The 20,382-nt window shown below is 38.8% G+C and overlaps 1 protein-coding gene across 1 annotated transcript in view; it reads right to left on the reverse strand.

Annotated features, from left to right (window-relative positions):
* The window catches only part of LOC103901689 (probable ATP-dependent RNA helicase DDX10), an 80,224-nt gene that overhangs the window by 41,172 nt on the left and 18,670 nt on the right, over window positions 1-20,382 (reverse strand). Inside the window, exon 3 of the mRNA XM_009282611.1 lies at window positions 17,583-17,639. Within this exon, the coding sequence (XP_009280886.1) occupies window positions 17,583-17,639 (57 nt within the window). The remainder of the gene's footprint in view (window positions 1-17,582; window positions 17,640-20,382) is intronic.

Here is a 20,382-nt window from a genome sequence, read left to right on the forward strand (position 1 = left end):
CAGCTTTTCATCCACCAGTACTCCCAAGTCCTTCTCAGCAGGGCTGCTCTCAATCCCTTCATGCCTCAGCCTGTATTGATACCAGGGGTTGCCCCGACCCAAACACTATATATATATAAAACTATATATTATAACACTATTTCACTCTGGTATAGAGCTTGTGATTCAAATATCTGAAAAGCGCTTCAGCTAAAGGTGCCTTTCTAAGGATGGTACTATATAAAGACAACTTCAAAGATGCCAGGCATCTTACTACCAAATGTAATTTTAGAGATCAGTATGCAGAGGGACAAGGTACAAGTCCTACTCAAAATCACCACAAAGACAGCAGATCAAACAAAAAAAAAAACAAAGCCAAACTTGAAAATTTCAATTTCTTGCTGTGTGTTTGAAATTATTCTCTTGTGCATATTCTGGTTATAATATCAAACACCTTCCACACTGAAAAGATCTGCAGTTTGTTTTGAGGTCTAGCTGATAAACATTAAAAAAATTATAGAACTGCAGGACAATTCTATTTACAACACAAAAATTTCACCATGGCCAAATCATCTTTGTTCAACACCACACATAATTACAAAATACTCTCCTTCTTTGGAATACTTCCAGACTTCAACAACCAAGAAAAATCTTGCTGCCACTACCTGTTCAGGAAACAGCATGTTCTTCCTCCCCAGACCCTGCTGCTCCAGCTGTAGCCGGAAGCCACACAATAGGTGAAACCAAAAGACTACAGCACCGTTGCTCAGACACAGGATTAGAGAAGGAACTAAAACCCATTATACAACAACCCAAGCTGGCTAGAAAGCTTACAATGTACTTTGCCTTTCTCTGGAAGTTACTAAGCAGAAGCTAATAACAGAGAACAGCAACGAGGACTGAGCAAATCACTGTCCTAGTTTCTACCTGTTAATCAGAAGTGCTCCAACAGGCCCACAGACAACTCCATTCAGACCAGCGCTGCTTCTGTTCTGCCCCAGCCAAGAGCTCTCCCTGCCCCCTTGCAAAGTCACTTTGCTCTACCCTCATTGCTCCAGAGGGGCTTACAGACCTGCTCCAAAACTGGCATACCGTTCACAGTCTGGAAGACTTCACTCATCCATAAGTGAACAATGGGCTATTGAGTCAGCCATTACCTTTGCTCTAACTATCAGAAGCCAGATCTGAATGAAATTTTTCTGATTCCTCTTGCTAACATCAAAAGTTAAAAATAGGAAGCAGAAACCACATCCTTTAACACAGAAATCCATCCTTATATTCAAAGATTTTAACATAAGGAAAGCCTCTAGAACAATATAGGTCTTAGACGGTCACAAACTGATCCTTGCATTAAGTTGATATCTGCTTATTGAGACAGATCAGAGCCCTTGGATTACACAATAATTTATACATACTAATATTCTTTTAACCATCTTTTAACAGGTGCAGCGATATTTTGTTACATATCTTCTAGGCAGTCATAAAAAGGGATACCCTTCCAGAAGTCTGAAATATTTTGATGCTACTGTGAATGCTCTCAGTGACATAGGAAAAAAAAACAACAACAAAACCAAATCACTTTCACATATGCAGGCTGTATTAACCTTTTTAATACTCTTTTGTGTTCCTACCAAGAAGCCTTCTAGGAGTTTAATTCACTCAGTGTCTGACAGTCATATGCAATTAGCGATCTGTAAAAACATGAACAATTTCAACCAAAGACTGTTTTTGAAATGCAATGCCTAATGAGTTATACAGGGAATTGTCTTTCAAATGCCTTATCAGAGAAAACAATACAGCAGATTTTCTTTAGCACCTGGAAAACTGTTCTCATGGATTTGTAATAATCAACTATAAGTATGTCAACACATTTTTAAGCAGAGCTAATTGACAGAATTGGTCTTTTAGTCGGTGGATCAGAAGCCACTAATACTATCTGCACAAATCTCTCAGTCGTTGTCTACATTTAGGAGTTTTCTGAATGTTTTCAGTATCACTGGCATTACCAATTATGAGAATGGAGACATTAAAAAACACTATAGGGTAAAATAGAGCGTGAACCTGCAACGACTCCTCACTGACTACCCATAAAGTGCTTTCATCCCATGGCAAAGTAGACCATTCTCAGAAGAGCAATTGCTATTCTAGCCTTTTTATGAATAAACACATTCGCACAGCAAAGTATGACCCCAAGCTTATTCCTCACCTGTGTCCATATGGCAACTCCTTAAAAGAGAAATTAAATACAGGAACCTGTCTTTTCTGCCGTGATATGGATGAAGTCTGCATTCACCAGCAACAGAGGGAACTGCATGGAATTCCCCCCCAAATACACTTACTAGAAAATTCCTTTTTGTGATGCAACACTATGACGTCAAAAGTCCTTTCACCAACTATTCAGTGCATCATACATTTCTGATAAGCTTCTAAGTAAATTATCTTCAAAGTTCATAAATAATCAGTTTCCTCTCTTGAGGCTCAAACGGTGGACCTGGCCCTTCTGCCAAGGGCCAAATCCAAATGTCCTGGCCATATCAACCAATTTTAAAGATGTGTCGACTTTTGACAGACTTCAATAAAATTTTAAATGCATGTTTTTCAGCATGACACCTTTTTCTTTTCCATGAACTCTGTCTGAGCTACAGTCTGACCTAATAAATAGAGCAGATCTAACTGGCAGAATTCAGCATAAATTTGTTGCTTATAAGATCATTCAGACAGCTTCCCAACCTCTATTTTTACCTCTTCTAATTTTAGCTGTTTCTTTGCTTTACATCTGTCAATTGGGACCTTTATGTAAGTTTTGTATAATTTCACTGGGAAAAATGCAACTATTTAAAGAAAGAAAATATATGTAGCAGTGTAGTGCTAAGACATGAGTTCTGGAGGAACAAGCAGGTGGCACAGTCATTTTTTCAGTGCCAGATTTAGCTCCTGCCTGCTATTTTCTCATCTCCTACTGACTGAAAACTCCAAGGTCTAACTCTAGAAGTAGAAAGATTGGAGTAAGGAGCCAAAACTGAGTATGCTGTTTAGGGAAGAGATAGAAAGGTAGGTGGAAAGAGATATTCGGAGATCCCTAGGCCAAGTTCCCACACAGAGTGGTACTATCACAAACACTGGATCAGGTCAGCTGAGGCTTTGTCCATCTAAGTCTCAAAAATCTCCCAAGAAGGGAAGTTCAACCTCTCTGGGTAATCTATTTCACATCAGCACTATCCTCCCTGTAAATAAGTTTTTCCCCAGCGTCCACTCTGAAACTTTCAAGTCACAATTTTTGGCAAATTTACATCATTTGCCACTAGCAAAAAAAGCTTGGCTCCACCATCTCTGTAACTGCCCTTCAAACATGCTATTAGATTGTCCCTTAGCCTCCTCTTCACCACACTGAACAACTCCAGCTCCTTTACCCTTTCCTTTTAGATCATGTGCTCTAGACTCCAGACCATCTTGGTAGACTTCATTGGACCCTAACCACTTTCTCCACATCCACCCTGGACTGGAGAACCCAGAACTGGACACAGTATTCTGGGTACAGCCCCAGAGGCAGAAAAGCAAGATACTAACCTTCCTCACTCTGCTAATCATGCATCTTCCAACGTAACCCATTTTGCCTTATTCACACTTGGCTCATATTCAACTTAGCATTCACCATAACCCCTGGCGCCTTTTCAGCAGGACTGCCTCAGCCGGCATGAGTACTTCTCCTGTTGGACTCATGAGCTTCAACAAATAGACTGCCCTTTCATTCCATACCTCCACGGCTTCCAAATGAGAAATCTGCAGGAGGCAGGGCCAAAAGCCTCACTAAAGTCACGGTAAATTGCATGCACTACTCTCCACACGGACCACTTTTGCAGTCACTTCATTACAGAAGGCAAACAGGTTGTCAAGCATAGTTTGCCTGTTGTAAATTCATACTGACTGTTCTTGATTACCTTCTTGTGCTTTACTTGTTTGGAAATGGACAAGCCTCATGATCTTCCAAGGGACTGGATGAATATAGTCAGCCAACAGATCCCCAAGTCTTCCTCTTGCCTTTCATAGGGAGGAGTATAACATTAGCCTCTTTCCAGTCATCCGTGACCTCTCATGAATATGTTACACTTCTCCAAGTACTCTCCAGCTTGTTGTTCTCCCATCGTTGGCTCTCTCTTTCTTCCTCCCAAACCATACTTGTACATGCAGAGGTCTGGGAGAATACTTTGCTCCAACACATGTAACCATTCAATCCACCTATTCAGTTTTCCTTGCTGTTGCACAGGAAACTAAAAACTAAGCTCTAGGAGTAAAAAGTATCTTCTGACCAAAGTCTGACAAGTTACACCCTAGGAAAGATGCATTCACCTACAGCCTCCGCTTTGAGAAAAACCCACTTCCCAGCACTCACTCTTACTGTGTGCTCATACCACAATCCCTGCCTAATACCTCACTGGCCAAACCGGCTCAGGGATAGTAAATATTCCATTTGCCCTTCTCATCGAGGTAAACTAGACTTCATTCCAGTTTATCATTCCAGTTTAACTTTCTAGAGGTAACAGCATCACAGAAACGGTGGCAAGTCTTAACCAGGTATCAGAAAAATAATACCAGTGAACTTGAGAGTTCTTCTAAACTAAATATGACAACAATAGCACACGAATGATTTTAAAAATTAAATCAGAGTAATATAATACTAACCAAAGAAGTGGGTTACCTTTTGTATTACTCATAGAATTTTGCCGCACAAGTGCCTGAGAAGGATGAATTTCGTAAACTCTATGCATCTCCTAAGTTAGTCAATACCTTGAACAGTGATAAGCACTACTTTTGTAGATACATGATCTGCTAGAATATTAGATGACGGGAAATAAAAAATGCTAATGACTTTTGACATTTTTAACAGCACATCAATTATCAAAGAAAATGGACTATTTGAGATTGCCATTTAAAATGAAGCCTAATGATCTTTATGAGCTTTCAACTCAAATAGCCACTCATTTTAATCATGTAAATGTAAGTTGACTGTCACTTTAATTAATCAATCAACTTCCCTTGTCCACCCACAATTTCTCTTGCTGAAAATTTCAAAGCTTTGGCAGATTGTCCAACAAGAATGAACAGAGGAGAGCGATATACTTATATAAACCAAGTCTAATCCTATTACATGCTGGTGAATGATTTTTTTAAATCAATTCATCCTTATGAACATCCATTTGAAAAACTGATTTTTGATATAATAGACTGAAATACTGTACCACATAAACAGTAACCTAAAGATCATACATTAATGGAGCACTTCATAAAACTGCTATGTTGCTATCCATATAACTACACATAGAAAATTCAAGTAGCAAATAGGATTAGAAATGCTCTTTCAGCTTTTCATCAAGATTTTTCTCCTTACTGACAAATGTTTAACCTACCTTTCTATCAGTAGTAACTGTTTGCTTTGCATAACTGCTTACAAGGCGATTCTACTTATTTGTAAGTATTTTCAACAGAACAAGAGGAAGATCAGTGTCAATGTACTGTGAAAGTGCAGTAACCCATTTTTGAAGATATGAGACCCTTTTTTCCCCCATGTCACAAACAGAAGGGCACTTGCTGACCTGTCGTTAGTCTAAAGGGTCAGTTGACTACATCTGATATCTACCACCACACAGGCAATAGTTAGAAAGTTCTGCACAAGAGAAGCCTAGAACAAGTACAAAACCCTGTAACTACAAGGTCCCCTTCCCGGCTGTTGCTCTAAATATAAAACAATGTGAGAAAAAAAATCTCAGATTATTATGGATATGGTTCAATTCTGTAGTAGTAATTTAGAAAATCTCATGTGGGAATACACTAATTTCCCCCTTCCTCAATAAAATGGAAGTTCAAAGACAAGGGGAAAAATCAAGTACCAAACAAAAAAGGAAGAAACTGCACAAACACAGAAGAGGAAATGAGACTACAGGCAAATACTGCAAATGGCAAGGCAGGCTGTGATTATCTATGAAACAGAAATCACCACTAACATCTGAGCATCTAAGGAATTACCAGAAAGCAAGCCTATTTCCAGATCTCAGGGAATTTCAGGCACCACAAAGAAGAAAAAGGATGGGTAGGAATGCCACAACACACTTTTGCAAGACCTGTGTTTATAGTTCAGCATGTGCATAGTCACCCCAACTGCGCATTAACTCATACACAAGTCACAGTTCTCAGCTGTTACAACACAGCAAACTGCATTTCCCAATGATAACAAGTATAGAAATGAGACTAAGGAAATTAAAGAACGAAGTTAAGAAGCCCATTCTCAAATGTTTGGCAAACAAAGCATTTGCAAACCAACCCTTCGTGGCCTTCGATTAGCAGCTCTTACATTTAAGCATAAGCTTAGAGAACAGCACCCTACTGCTCCATGTTCTCCATGTCCAGCTTCATGCACACATTCTGCCAGTTTTTAATCACATCTGCACAGGGTGGACAGGGTGGGGAGGAGAAGAAACTGAGCTCAATCCTTTTATTGGGCCAAATCCACACCATGCCATGCAGTGCAGCATAAGCTTGATTTCAGAACGAATTGTACTTGGGAGACTTTTCCCTATGAAGAATAAACAGCTGTACTTTCTTACTTCAATCAGTTAGGAAATGTCTTGGTATCTCCCCTCACTTGTCTTCTTTCTCTATTAACATCAGGGGTTTCTGAGTTTTTCCTCATGTTTTCTGGACCTCTTTCTACTATATCCTTTCTGAGCTGAGAGGGAACAGAGCAGCACATAGTTTCACAACCACACTGAGGCTCCCTGGATTTACACCTCCCAGAGAAAACTTAAAAAAAAAAAAAAATCAAAAACAAAACAACAAAGAAACCAGGCGTCATGCGAGTCCATGCCAGTTCTAGCACAGTTTAAAAGACAATTTACATGTCACAATTTCTAGTCCAGAAAAGAACTCGGGCTTCCTGGATCCAACTTCTCTTCACAAAATAAATGTTAGCAAAGAATGAAACCTGAGTATCCTGGGAAATACAGACAAAAGATACAAAAGTTTGGAAAAAAAACCCGTAATAAAAAAATCAGTAAATGCTAGAGATAAGGATGTTAGCAACAATCAAGCTCACAGTTTATGTGTACTTGTTGTTTGTCAAAGGATTTTTAATCTATTTATCTAACAGATGGCACTCACACCATAAGCAAATGAAAACACTGAATAGCTGAAAAACGTACAGTCTCCTCCACTCATTACTACACACTAAGCAAACTCCGAGTTGAGGATCTGGCTCAGCTGGAAGTGCAGGCCAGACAGGGAGAAACAGAGTCACCTCTCTTGATCTGCATCACTGTTTATACAGCAAGGGACAAGCACTGACAACTTTAATTCTGGCTTTTCTTAGCTTACAAGTAATTAGCTTTGAACCCTTACTGGTGCTCTTTTACTAAAAGGTTTCTTGTGAGAAGATAAATTTGTGCAAGGAGTAATAGAGTCTGAACATCTTCCAGCTCTCCCTACAATGAAGGAATGGTGGGACTGGAAAAATCAACATTTATCCAGCAGTACTGGAACTGCCCGGCCCAGCAAAATATAACCAGTATGTATTTATTTGAAGGAATGTCAGGAAAACATAAGACAGTACAGAAAGAAGAAAATAAAACAAACCAAACAAAAAAACACACACAAATTTTTTCCCTAAAAAATACTAAGCACATTTCCTAAGGCTTTGCTCCCAGATGATGCTATTACCTTTCTTCCTGCTGTTCCCCACTGCTTCTGCTCTTGGTTTCCATAAGGCAGAAAGTAACCAAATAGAATCAGTAGCAGCTTGAATTTAGCTCCTTCAGGAGAAGGAGAAAAGGGGATTAGGAAACAGCAAAAGATAAGAAACCTGGAAATCCTCAAAAAATTGCATAGAAGACCAGAGGAAAAAAACAAGAGGGAAAGGAAACATTAAATGGAGGAAAAATAGAAAATAAAAATTGTGCATTGCTTTAAGGAAAAGAAACCTTGAGGGAGACCTGGAGTCAACACAAGAAGACAGGTCCTAATGGACTCCTCCAAACAGAAGGTAGTGCTCCATTTGGGGGAAGTAGGGGGCTTACCAGACTCCCCATGCAATCTGTTAAATAACCATATGTGTTAGTTACTAGTTTGGCATTTCCTAATAACAAACTGTTTGGTTTATCAATGCAACTGATAGTGTTAAAGAACAGAAAACCTATCACAAACACTGCATGCTGTGGTAAAACATGGTATGCTGCACTACTCCTGATCTAGTATATCTGGCAAAGAAGGACTCTGATAAAACACTAAATCTTTCAAAACTGTCTGGAAAAAAAATATATTGAGGGAGTCACTAAGAGCTTTTTCCTTTTCTTTTAATGCTCACATAAGATTCAGCATAAAGCAGCTGGAATCCTGGTGACTAGATAACCCTGGACTATTCTAAACACAGCCGTCAGAAGAATTTTTAAATGTTGGCAACTGCAGCATTATCAGTCAGAATGCAGATAATGGTTTTCTGATTGCACAAATCAATTTTCATCACCAGCAGCAATTATGACTGCTGAGAGTAGCTATAGCAGACTACATACAATACTGCAAGCAACACATTCCAAGAATATAAACAGGGGGGATGCTGAGAAAACAGAGCTGCTTAATTTAAAACTAACTACTACTCCTTACTGCACGAGGATGTCAGCATCATCAAAACACATCTGAAAGATTACCCTTGCTCATCAGCCAATTAACTCATTCTTAAGAAGCTCATACCTGAGATATGCAGCAAAGTCGAGTCCCTGCATCTGAAGTCTATAATCTAAGAGTTTCAAACACATAAGGAAAGCTGGGAAGTGGCTCAGAGTAATACCAGAACAAATCAAGATGCAAAATGAACAAGCTTGAACAGTCTGATCCAGCTTACTTGTGAAATGCAACCATCTGCATAATATTTATACAGACAGAACTGAGGCATGTGAATACACATGCTTTTCACAACAGAACAGAAAAAGATCTACCAATCCAAAAAGAATTTCCACTCTCTAAATAAAAGCCTTGTGTGAAAGCTGCTGCAAGCCTCAGATCATTACTTCTGGATTGTTCGGGGTTTCCCACATCTTCAGGATTGAGGGTGGAGGCAGAAAAGAGGGTTAAGATCTCCAAAAGTTCAGTTCCAGGCTATTTTACTGTACTGTGTTGGTTAAGGCATCAAAGGACTGTGGTGAGGCAAAGACAACAAGAATGCCACACTAATAAACAACAACTTGATTTGCTGCTCAAAACGTATGTGGAACACAGCAAATGAGCTTGGTATAACAGCTTTAAAATTTGTGCTTTAGAGGGAGAGAAATTTCAAATATTGGTTACTAGACACTATTAACTGGTAGCATAGAGCAGATTAACAAATGAAGTATCATTATAATTAACTTCATATAGTGGGTCTGTTTACTAAGATGGAAATGCCTAAAGAATGGTTTATAACAATTTAGAATAGATTTTTTTTCTTTTTCTTTTCTTTTTTTTTTTTACCCTCCTTTTTTTCATACTGGTGGATATGCTGCTCCAGCACTGCCCGTTGCCTCTTATTCCTTGGCCAGAGTCAGGCAGGAGCAAAGTGACCATTTGTGTTCTGCTCAGAGACTGTTGAGGAGGGTGTCAAATCAGTGAAGAAACTGAACAAGGAATTTTGGAAGCCAAGAAGAAAAGATGCTGCCAATTTACATATACATTCCAAACCACACTGAAGTGGTTAGTTACGTTTAAATTGTACACTTGCCACCTTTACAAGACACCATATTCAAAAATGAAATACATATTGATGGACAGTCATCACAAAGCAAAGTCCCAGTGCTCTCTTCTTCCCCTATTTAAGTTTACAGAACATGGGCTAAACAGCATGAAAACATTCAATCAATGCTGAAATGGAAATGTGAAGCTCAGGTGGGAAGGTCTTTGCCCTTGAATATACGTGTTTGCACTTTGCAATGCACAAAGAGTTCTTGTCTGGTTTCTTGCATTCCTACTGTTTTTCTAGATACATGTATTTAACTAAAATATGTTGCCTGAATTGAAGAAGTGTGTATTCAAACAGAAAAATGTATATAACCTTAGCTACTGGGGTTTAATCATTAGCCTCAGAAAGGCATCTGTGCAAGACTAAGAGAGCTCTCGTATTGCTTTCCCTGTGCTCCACCACACTGCCATATGCAGGGAGGAACCTGATGGTGGAATCCAGGCTCCTAATATCCACGGAGACAGGCAAAGAGGAAAAATGAAGCGGAATAATATATACCTCCCTGGTTCAAAGGAGAAACAGAGCTCAAGCAGCGACTCAAGTAGCCACTTAGTTATTTGCTGATCCCCATTCAAGAGCCTGGGTGGAACGGTGCCAAAGCACTCCTTAATTCTACAACAACCAACAGTTATTCATAACTATACGATCCAAATAAATGATAACAAATGCCCCATAATTCAAGAGGAAGAGAAAAATGCATAGATGGTGGTACATATTTCAATTCGCAATCTTGCAATTTTGATAGCCTAAGCTTTTATTAAAAAAAAAATACTGAGGTGTCCCCCCACCACCACCATGCCAAAATATTGTTGATTCTGAAATAAACAAAATGTTTAGTCTTTAATATGTTGAAAGCTCTGAAGCTCAGCAGTGGAAGTCTAAGATGGCTCCAAAGCTCCTGTTCCAATACTATCACACTTACATGGACATTCTAGAAACAAAAAATTCCCTAAAGAATAATGAATTAAACAGTGTAATCTTCCTGGAGTTTAACCTAGCTACTAGAGAAATTTCTTCAGTATTGCCCTAGAAATTTAAGAAAATCATTTGCAATCGAGTAAGACAATAACTTTTGCACTCCCTAACATACCAGAAACCCTGTTCCTCTGCTTACAAATCCATATTACATCTTTCATCAAAAGCTCCCCTAGAACTGCAACCCCAAAAAATAAGAAAAACAACAAAAGTTTAAAGAAAAAAGAAGTTTCCTCTCTTTACCATAAATTTGAAAGCAAACACAATAACAAAGCATAGGGTGTAGGTACGTCAGACACTGTAATGAAGATACATTTGTGTTGATCCACTGTGCATCCACCTCATCCCAGCAGACCTCCAGGGGATAGGAGGGCATGTGCGAGGTCCACAGCCCCCCTAATCTATGCTTCTGCCAGGACTATGAAGAAACCACCTCAGTGACTGGTAAATCATCAGCTTACTGCGTGTAGAGCAGCAGACTGTCATCACATACCACGTATAATTAAAAATAATAGTTGTGAATATTACTCTCACACAATTCAATTGCTATGGCTATGGCCAATTAGTTTAAATGGTCAATCTGATAAATATATTTAAAATCCTCAGTGTGCTGGTGGCTGCAATGAAAAGGTTCACGGAAGCGTGCATAATTGGCAAATCAATCCATCAGAATCTTTCCTTGTTACTTGTTCAGGGTTACACCCCAGAAATATTGGTTTAATCACATACATTCTTAATTGCAGAAAAGGCAGGATTTATTACAGCTTTATTTACTTAAAGCAATTGAAGTGTTATATTAACTGGAATCATCAACATGTTATTTTCAAAAAGCAAAATACAGGTAACATTTCCATACAGGCACGTAATACCCATTTTCAAATATTAACTTAAATATTGTAGAATACGTGGATTTTAAAAATATTTCAGAATACAAGTAGTTCAGAATCAGCGATTTCTTTATTTTCCATTTAACAACTTGAAATCGTGATTCTGTCTTAAGAAACCTGTTTGAAATTACTAAATTAGTAGGTTAAAATGTTGATATTCCAAATTACTCTGCTTATCCACAGAGCTTCTCAAGGAAATTCAAAACAATACAAACACAAACTTGTAATGAATAAATAAATAAAGCTACTTAGAGTTTTTGGGTATGCGTGCAGAACACAAGAGCTAGCAGACCGGAGCTACTTCTAAACTAAGGTTAATTAAATTGCTTTAAGTAAGAAGTCTGAATTAATAAAAAGGATCTAATTCACATGGTAATTTCAGTTGTAAGCTCCCCACACAAGAGATACTGGAAGATTTTCTAGCTGAACAGAAGTATCATTGCTTCATTTTTTTGCTGGTTTTTTGTGGTTTGCAGAATTGAGAATAATTATTGATTAATAACTTTAAGTCCTTTGCAACTATCAAACAGCAGTGACAAGATGTAGCCTGTCCTGAGGCTGTATCAGGACAACATAACACTCTCCTGAGGTCTTCTATGAACAAAATAAACTCCACAATCTCTACATCCTCCAGACCACCAGAAGGATCTAGCCCTGAAACCCTGTTCCAGCTCCAGAAATCACAGAGAGCTAAAGCAATGGCTCCTCAACACCATTCATGAGAGGGTCATGAGAGGTGATCCAGAACGTTCACTATTAACCATCAGCATGCAGGGCATCCCATAAGACCTTCCCAAGAACACTTAGTGATAAACTGATCAAAGGGATTTGGGAACCTGTATTCACAGGAGGCACAGACCAAATTCCTCCTTCACTCCTATAAACCCCTTTCCACACCGAAATTACTATTCACATCCACACTGAATCTAGAGCCTCCAGCCTAAACACCAGGTCGTGGGCTAGATCTCAAGGAAAAGGAAATTCAAGGGAGAAGCAAAGCTGTCAGGTAATAGAAGTCAGTTCCCAGTAACCACAGAACGATACACAGGGGATGCAAAGTTTTCAACATACTTTAAAGATTATATTTCTCCCAGTGGATTATTAGCAATAGCTACCCAAGAGATCTGACTCTGTCCCTTTCTTGTTTGAATTTTGCCACACAGTGCAAAGATTTCTTGAGCTACATTCAGCAAGTGTATCTCAAATCCCATGGAGGGTACTAGAGATTAAAAGAAAATGGTGTTTTAAAGTATTTTTCTGGTTAAAATCTCAACAGATCATGGCACAAGGTGCAGAAAACAGAATGCTATGTTGAGGATTATACCTTGCACTGACATGATACAGGCAGATATCGATGCCTGAATCTGTCATATCTTTAAGTATGTGCCTCCTGCTCACCCAGATGTATTTTGTAGACGTGTTCACATAAATCCCTTCATAACAGAGTAGAAGGATTCCTAACTTCATTGTGACTCCAGGAAAATCTTGTTATATATGTAAGTATATCAAGTATATATTGTGTAAAACATGTAAAATCTCATACACAAGTACTAATTCCTCTGGGAATAGCAAAATATGTTGGGGAGAGAGCAGGCGAGAAAGAGAGGACATGAGAAAAGTTAAAGCATACTTATTATCCTGCTGTTGCTGTTGATCTTTTAATGCTCTACAATTACTCAGCAAGAATTCATTCCTTTGAAAAAGTACCCGTGACAACCAAGTGCTTGGATCTCTCTCAGAAGAGGCCAGTTTTCCGGCCTGAAAACAATCCCCATCCTCAACTTTATTCCAATGATTTGTCCTCTTCATTCTTTTCTAAAACAGAAAAACCCTCTCACTAAGGAGTATGTGTTCAAGCTGGATTTCCCTAGGTTTTCAGCAGGCTACATTTTTCTTATGGACCTTGGGTAAACAGCCTCTGGTCTGCTAGTCAGCCCTTTTTCAGATTTTTCTGGTTTGCTTTGGACAGCAGCATGGTGTAACTGCTATAGTATTGCAAATGGCTGAATTGATGCACCAAACTGGCATGACTGAGCAAGTTTTACCTCCTGGCACCACTTACAGATGCTGTCCGAACTATTTCTAGAAGATACTGATGCCTTCTTTTAGTGGCTAGTTATCATTTCTTGCATGATGTTGGGAGTCGATAGCTGAGGATCACAAAGCACGTCAGTGCTGGGGCAAGAAACAGCACCTTCTCCTGACTCCTGCTCTGCTCCCACACCTTTACCCTGTTCGACTGCTCCTGGAAAATGCCTTTCCTACAAAAACAATTTTCTTTAAAGAAACCAAAACTTTCCTCACTTCATAATTCTTAACACATCAATACTGCTCTAAGGAATCAGGATAGCAAAACACTAAACTCACTAACGGAGAAATACAGTCCTGTTTAGCTTCACTGCAGAGCATGGACCTTTAAATGCTGGTTGAAACCTAAAATAAAAGTCCTTTATGTATGCTATGTCTCTCAAAAGACATCACGACTGCCTAATTTTCTCTAGACCATCTTCAAGCAAACTATCAAAATTTGTTTGAGAGCTTGAGGACTGCAATTTTATCAGTACCGAATGAGAACAAAGTGTTTGCTTTTTTCATCTTAAAACACTGCATTTGTAAATATCTCATCAAATTCTCCTAAACTGTGAGACAATTAAATATCTGATGATAAAAAAATCCCCCAAACCCTCAGTTTCCTGCTTTTCTTCAATATGAATATGAGAAGGCTTCTTTTATCTGTTTTCACAGCCTCTTCCATTCAAATTTAATTAATGGTCATAAATTCCAAGAAACACTTTCTCCAAAGCATCCTTTAAGAGCCCTCACTTCTTACCCAGTTTATTTATTGCATGGGGATTTATACAAGGTGGAGTCAATAACACTGCAGCTACCTACTCATCTAATCCCCTGCTCAAGCACATTCAGCAGAGCATGCCAGAATTTGGTTGTTCAATTCCACTTTCAGGGAGCTTGCCCTGTCCCAGCGCAGCGAAGGCTGAGCAAAACCTTCCCTGCAATTGCTCCTGTGGCACCAGAAAAAAAAAGCAGGAGGCCCATCTCTCCTGCGATCTTTCCTTTTTGTTGGCATACAGACAAAAAAACTGCATTCATACAAGGCATTAAAACTTTGAAATGAAGGGGGGAGAGGGGAACCACTTAAACCTCCTCCCGAAAACAATATGGGGGTATAAAACTGAAGGAAAGCTGTTATTAAAAAGGGTAGGCCATGAGTTACAAAATTATAGGTAGGGTAAATGAAAAATGTCAAGTAGTCAAGATTCCTGGCACAGGAAAGGTGTGAACATGTACAGGACTGAGAAATCCTAAAACTAAAAATCCAAGAATCTAAGATTAAATTAAGACTAAAATCAAATCCCACAAGTGTATGGTTTAAAGGGTGAAAATAAATAAACTGTAAACCATAAAGTTTTAGTTCCAAATAAATTCCCTTTTCATTTTGAAAAAAAACAGCATACATTAAGAATAACATGCCAGGCCCTGCCCAGTCAGCAACAGGGCACAACCAACAATAGGACAACAAGAATTATAGTAAAGCAGAGATGCAAAAGTCATAATTGATGAATTATTATTTAATGTTTAGAATGGGAAAGTAAATTGCTGTTTTGGTCATGTCAGACCTGGTGTGCTGCATACTAGTGAAAGATAACAAGTCATACTCTGTAACCCAATGAGTTTATAATGTGAGAGACACAGTTAATAAAACAAACAGGGGGAATAAAGCAGGTAGACGTGGAAAAACAAATTATGACCACAGCTGCTTTGAAGTGACTGGCTGCTCATAATTGTTGATCTAGCCCTCTTCTCCAGCTGCTAAACTGCATTAATATAGTTAAAAATACCTTTTCTGCTTTTTTGGTTCTCCTTATTGCTTTCTCTTTTAAGAAAACTATTAATTGCCAAAGGAGTTGTGTATGGCAGAGTAAGTGGGTCACAAGCCACATTCTGAAAGCACTAGTGAAAATGCAAACGTTTTTGAACTCCTGATTTAGGCAGCATGTATTTTCTAAACTAGCTTCTGTTTCAATAGTTTCTGTGTTTTACTGTTTCTTTTTTTTTTTCCCCTGGGTGTCTCCTAGGAGCTGCTTGAGTCATACCCCACACGGACTCTGGAGAGCTTCAGCTACTGTGGCTTCATCTCAAAGATTCTGTGAAGCAGGGCGTGTTCTTCATTAATTCCTCAGACACCCAGCAGACAGAAACTGCCACCTTTATCTACTGTTTACTGCTCCCTTCCACTTCCAGGCATGAACGGCCCGCCCATCTCCAAGCTGGCAGCCTTTCCCAGCGGAAGCATTTTCCCTTCAAATGAGCCCCAGTGAAAATGACAGGACTCGGCTGCACACAGTTCTGGGAAAAATAGCCTTCAAACAAGAGAAAAAGCCCAACAGTTTTCATCGAGGAGATATGTCAGCTCCTGAGGCTTGCACCTTCTTGCGGAGAGTGAGCTAAGCGCTTCAGGAATAAAATTAAGTCAAAGTAATAGCAGATTTGCACAGTTGGTACTCTCACAGAAAGCATATGCCAATCTCACACTAGACCAGGACTAGTAAATCAGCTCTCCAAGTGCAAGTGTTGCACAGAAGAGAGGCAGAGGTGCATCAGATTGTGACTATCTTATGCAGTTTTGGGGGTGAGGCTCCACATTTAACCCATACTGTACCCATGGACACCCCACACACACACAGATCATTCCTCAATAGAGATCGACTTCATTCATTTTCTAACAGGACAGAGATTCATTTGCTTCGCAAATAGAACAGGAGAAGTACATCAGCAAGCAGATCCTTTTGAAAGGAATGGGTTTATTTCTCCAGCTGCTGAATAACAGGACATTGGGGTTTTTTTTAATTCCTTAAAAAGAGCCAAAATTAACAAGCAGCATTTATGAATGCGATACAGCCTGATTTGATCAATGTTTTCTCCCTATATTAAGATGTTTGTTAATCATTCATTCCATAATTTTCCTAAAATGCTTGCTCAATACATTAAAAAGTATGCATCTCTGTACATTCAATTACACGCAGAAAATTTCTATTGCTTGATTGGGGAGTCACGATGCCAACAGCTCTCATAGCTTGCCATCTCTGAAGACAGAATCATGCTTAATACTTAGTATAACTAGGCTTTTCATCTTAAACTGTAATTACTTTCCACTTCACAACTACAGAATGAAGCATCTTCCTATACTTAAGCCTCCCAGCGCACGGCCAGCTTGCAAAAATCGGACATAGAACGTTATTGATTTTCTCAAGGGAGAAAATATTTGCTAACTGCCAAGAACAAACCTTAACTATTCATGTATAGCATAAGGAGATGCAGTGTGAGAAATGACACACATTACTCTGTCCATATTCTGGAAAAAATCACTGCAGCTGAATGAAATCTCAGTTTATCACAAACCAAGCAATATGAAAAACTAGAACAGCCTCTAGGAAATTAGGAACTTACGTATAAAGAAAAGGATAGCAAAGGTTTTATTTGTGGGTCTAACAAGGGGAAGGAATAAACTTCAATGTAAATACTTGCTGTTTAAAGAAAAGGTTCAGCAGAAACAGGTTTAAATGAGATTTGACCAAGAAAAAATATCTTACTGCCTGCAAGTTATAAACATGACCAAGTATTCAGAAAAAAAAAAACCCGGCATCGGCACTGCAGCTGAAATTGCAACTCACTTGATATACAGAATAAAGAAGCTGCAATTCCAAAAGGCTTCCATACATTTTATATATTTATACACACACACACACACATATACATACACACACATATATTCATGCTTTCTCAGTATCCTTCCACAGCAAGTCATAACCACATCAGAGCAAGGGAGTAAGAAAAGGCAAGCAAACAGAAAATGCTTGCAAAGAGTCATTAATCACAACATTGCTTATTAAAGAAAGGAATGAAATAATTAAAAAAAAAAATTTCAAACCCACAATTAGTAGCTTAATCAAAACAACAAAAATCCTTACCTGTGCGTTCTTATTCCTGGCTTCTCTCCTTGCTGCTTTTTCTTTCAGCCTTTTCTCCTAAAACAAACAAGATGCACAGTTTTAAAGCAAACTCCTGTTTTGTTTTTTTCTTGTAATATTTTAAGATTAAAGTTGAGCCACCTACATATTTTTAATGCACACATGCTATACTGGTGGTATTCACCCTACATGTTACTGATGAAAAGTGATAAATAAAAAAATCTGATTGAGATATTATTCATTCTTCTTGCTCTTAAAGGAAATAAAACTACAAGAATGATTCAAACACATTTTATCTTCACTGAGACTTGTTACTCTTAAAGGAATGATGCAGCTAAGTATTTTGACAAAGTTAGTATTTGCCTCTAAAACAGGATAGTTAAAATGGCACCAAGAGCTTCAACTTTTCTTATTTCTCAGTGGCTTAATACAAAATCCAATCCATTTAACAAACTAAAATGATAATTTGCCTAACTTCAGAATTGCTAAAGCAACTGGGCAGTGAAAGCTAAAACGTGTTCTCCCTGGCTTTTGTATCTCCATTATTAACAAACACTCTACAATAGCATTTGCTTAATAATTGCATCGATTCAGAAACCATAACATTAAGTTCCCTCCACCAAAGGGATTCGGCTATGGGAAAATGAGCAAAACGCAATGATAAAATTCATTCAAAGCTGCCTGCCAGATTTCTAAGCATACAAAAGTGGCCAAGATATTTAATACAACTGACATTTATTGCTGGGTTTTTTCTGTTTGTTCTTATTGGGATTGGTTTATTTTTAAACCAACTGAAGGATTATGTTTAATTTAGACCCTGTCAGGTCCTTGCAATTGAACATCCTTTGATATCTATTTCATGAAGTAAGGACAGAAATTCAGGTGAGGGCACATGTCCCTTAGAAAAGCACACCGTTCCCTCTTTTTCTTTTGTCTTAGTGATGCTGATGACATTGGTGTTCAAATTTTTTATGCTAGCATAAAAATGTTTATGGAATACAACTCTCAAGATTCTTTGAGCAATATAAGGCCATTCCTAGCATCAGCACATTTAGAACCACATCCACATAAAAGGAGGCATGACTTTAACATCAGTCCAGGGGCAACACCACAGCACAGGAAGGCTGAAGACCAGTCACATTTCAGCTTACTCGTGGGAGTAATGAGAAAGCTACAGCTCCAGCAGTCCTGGAGCCGTATCATCATGATGATGCTACCAAAGCATATTAGTAGGTACCACACAAAGTTGCTTGGAAAAGCAGTGTGTTTGAGTGCAGACTTGGGAAAAGGAGAACACAGCTGCCAAGATTTAAAAAATTGGTGTCTAAATTCAGTTTCTTTTGAGCCATTTGTCTGATATGTGCCATCTTCTATTCTCCCAGTTGCCTGAACTACAGAAGTGTTAGCTTACTTTCAAACTCTCTTTCTGAGTAAGTCAACCTCTTCTCTCCAAATCAAAACTAAACAGATAGAGTTCATCCCCTGCCCAAAAGACAGGGACAAAACTGCATGAGGTTTGTGTGTCTCTGCTTTATACAGTTCTCCAATGCTGTGTGCAAAGCTGTCTGGTACAAACACCTCAATGCACTCAGAGCTACATGCCAGGGCATTCAACGCATGCTATGAAACAAAACAAAAACCCCACCACTGTATACAGATACAACACAGCTGTCTTATTATTTCAGGTTTGTTAAAGTAAGAAAAAGCAATAAAAAACAAGAATTACATTTAAGGCCACAAGGGCATCATACAGGGCAAAAGAAGCCACCAGGACCAAGTACTGTCTGGTACGGACACAGGCAGTCTGCTCTCCAAACTAGACCTAAGCATCATGACCTCATGGTCATAACATGTCCATCCATGTTATGATTCCTTCTCTTCCAAGTCAAATTTGTATTAATTTCTGATTATTTTTACTTATGCTTTTCTAATTATTTTACTTAAGTTTTTCCACTTTCACCCACTCTGTTTTTAAAAGGTTTAGTTGTGCATTCTTTGCTCTTTGGGGCCACCATTGGGGCTCTCATTTCTGTGCTAAAACTGTGATCCTTATCAAACTTTACCACTGAAAAAGTGAAAGAGACGAGAGCTAGAAAGTAACACAACAGATATTACAAAGCAGGATAAAGCAGCTTTTAAATCGGATAGGCCAGAAAATTTTAGATAGCAAAATTCTATAGTATATGAAAAGACAATGTCTTAACTACAGCCACAGGCTTAAGTCAATATAGCAGTAAAGTTCCTGCTCAAGGGATTTACAACAGAGCACTGAAAAGGCAGCTATGAAAGCAGGAGATTGACATAATGCCATAGAAGATGAGTACGCCAGACAGCATAATATACTTAAGTCTCTAAAGAACGGTAAAGACACAAAAAGATTCTAAAGTTAATAGGTGCAGAGACTGTAATCAGGAGTACAAAAGAAAAATAAGACAAAGCAGCAATCAACAGGAGATGCCATCAAGACTTTTTTTTTCTTCTTTTTTGAGGGAGAGAGAGGGGATTTGGTTCCTTGTCAATGAAAAACAAAAGCAGATTTTGCATAGGGTGCATCTACGTTGGCACTGAGTTGGAGTTAGGAGTGCATTTCAGAAGCCAATGTCCTAATCAGTCTTGCTTCCGCTGTGTTTCACACTACAAGGCAGTCTTCAGGAGCACAGCTAATACACTCCAACCAACACTGGGCATTCACAGGGTCACAGGATCACTCCGACTGTGAGGAACATCAGGGGGTCTCTGGTCCAACCTCCTGCTCACAGCAGGATCAGCTCTGAGGTCAGGCCAGGCTGCGCAGGGCCTC

Source organism: Aptenodytes forsteri, unplaced genomic scaffold (assembly GCF_000699145.1).
Source record: "Aptenodytes forsteri isolate BGI_AS27 unplaced genomic scaffold, ASM69914v1 Scaffold294, whole genome shotgun sequence".
Lineage (NCBI taxonomy): Eukaryota > Metazoa > Chordata > Aves > Sphenisciformes > Spheniscidae > Aptenodytes > Aptenodytes forsteri.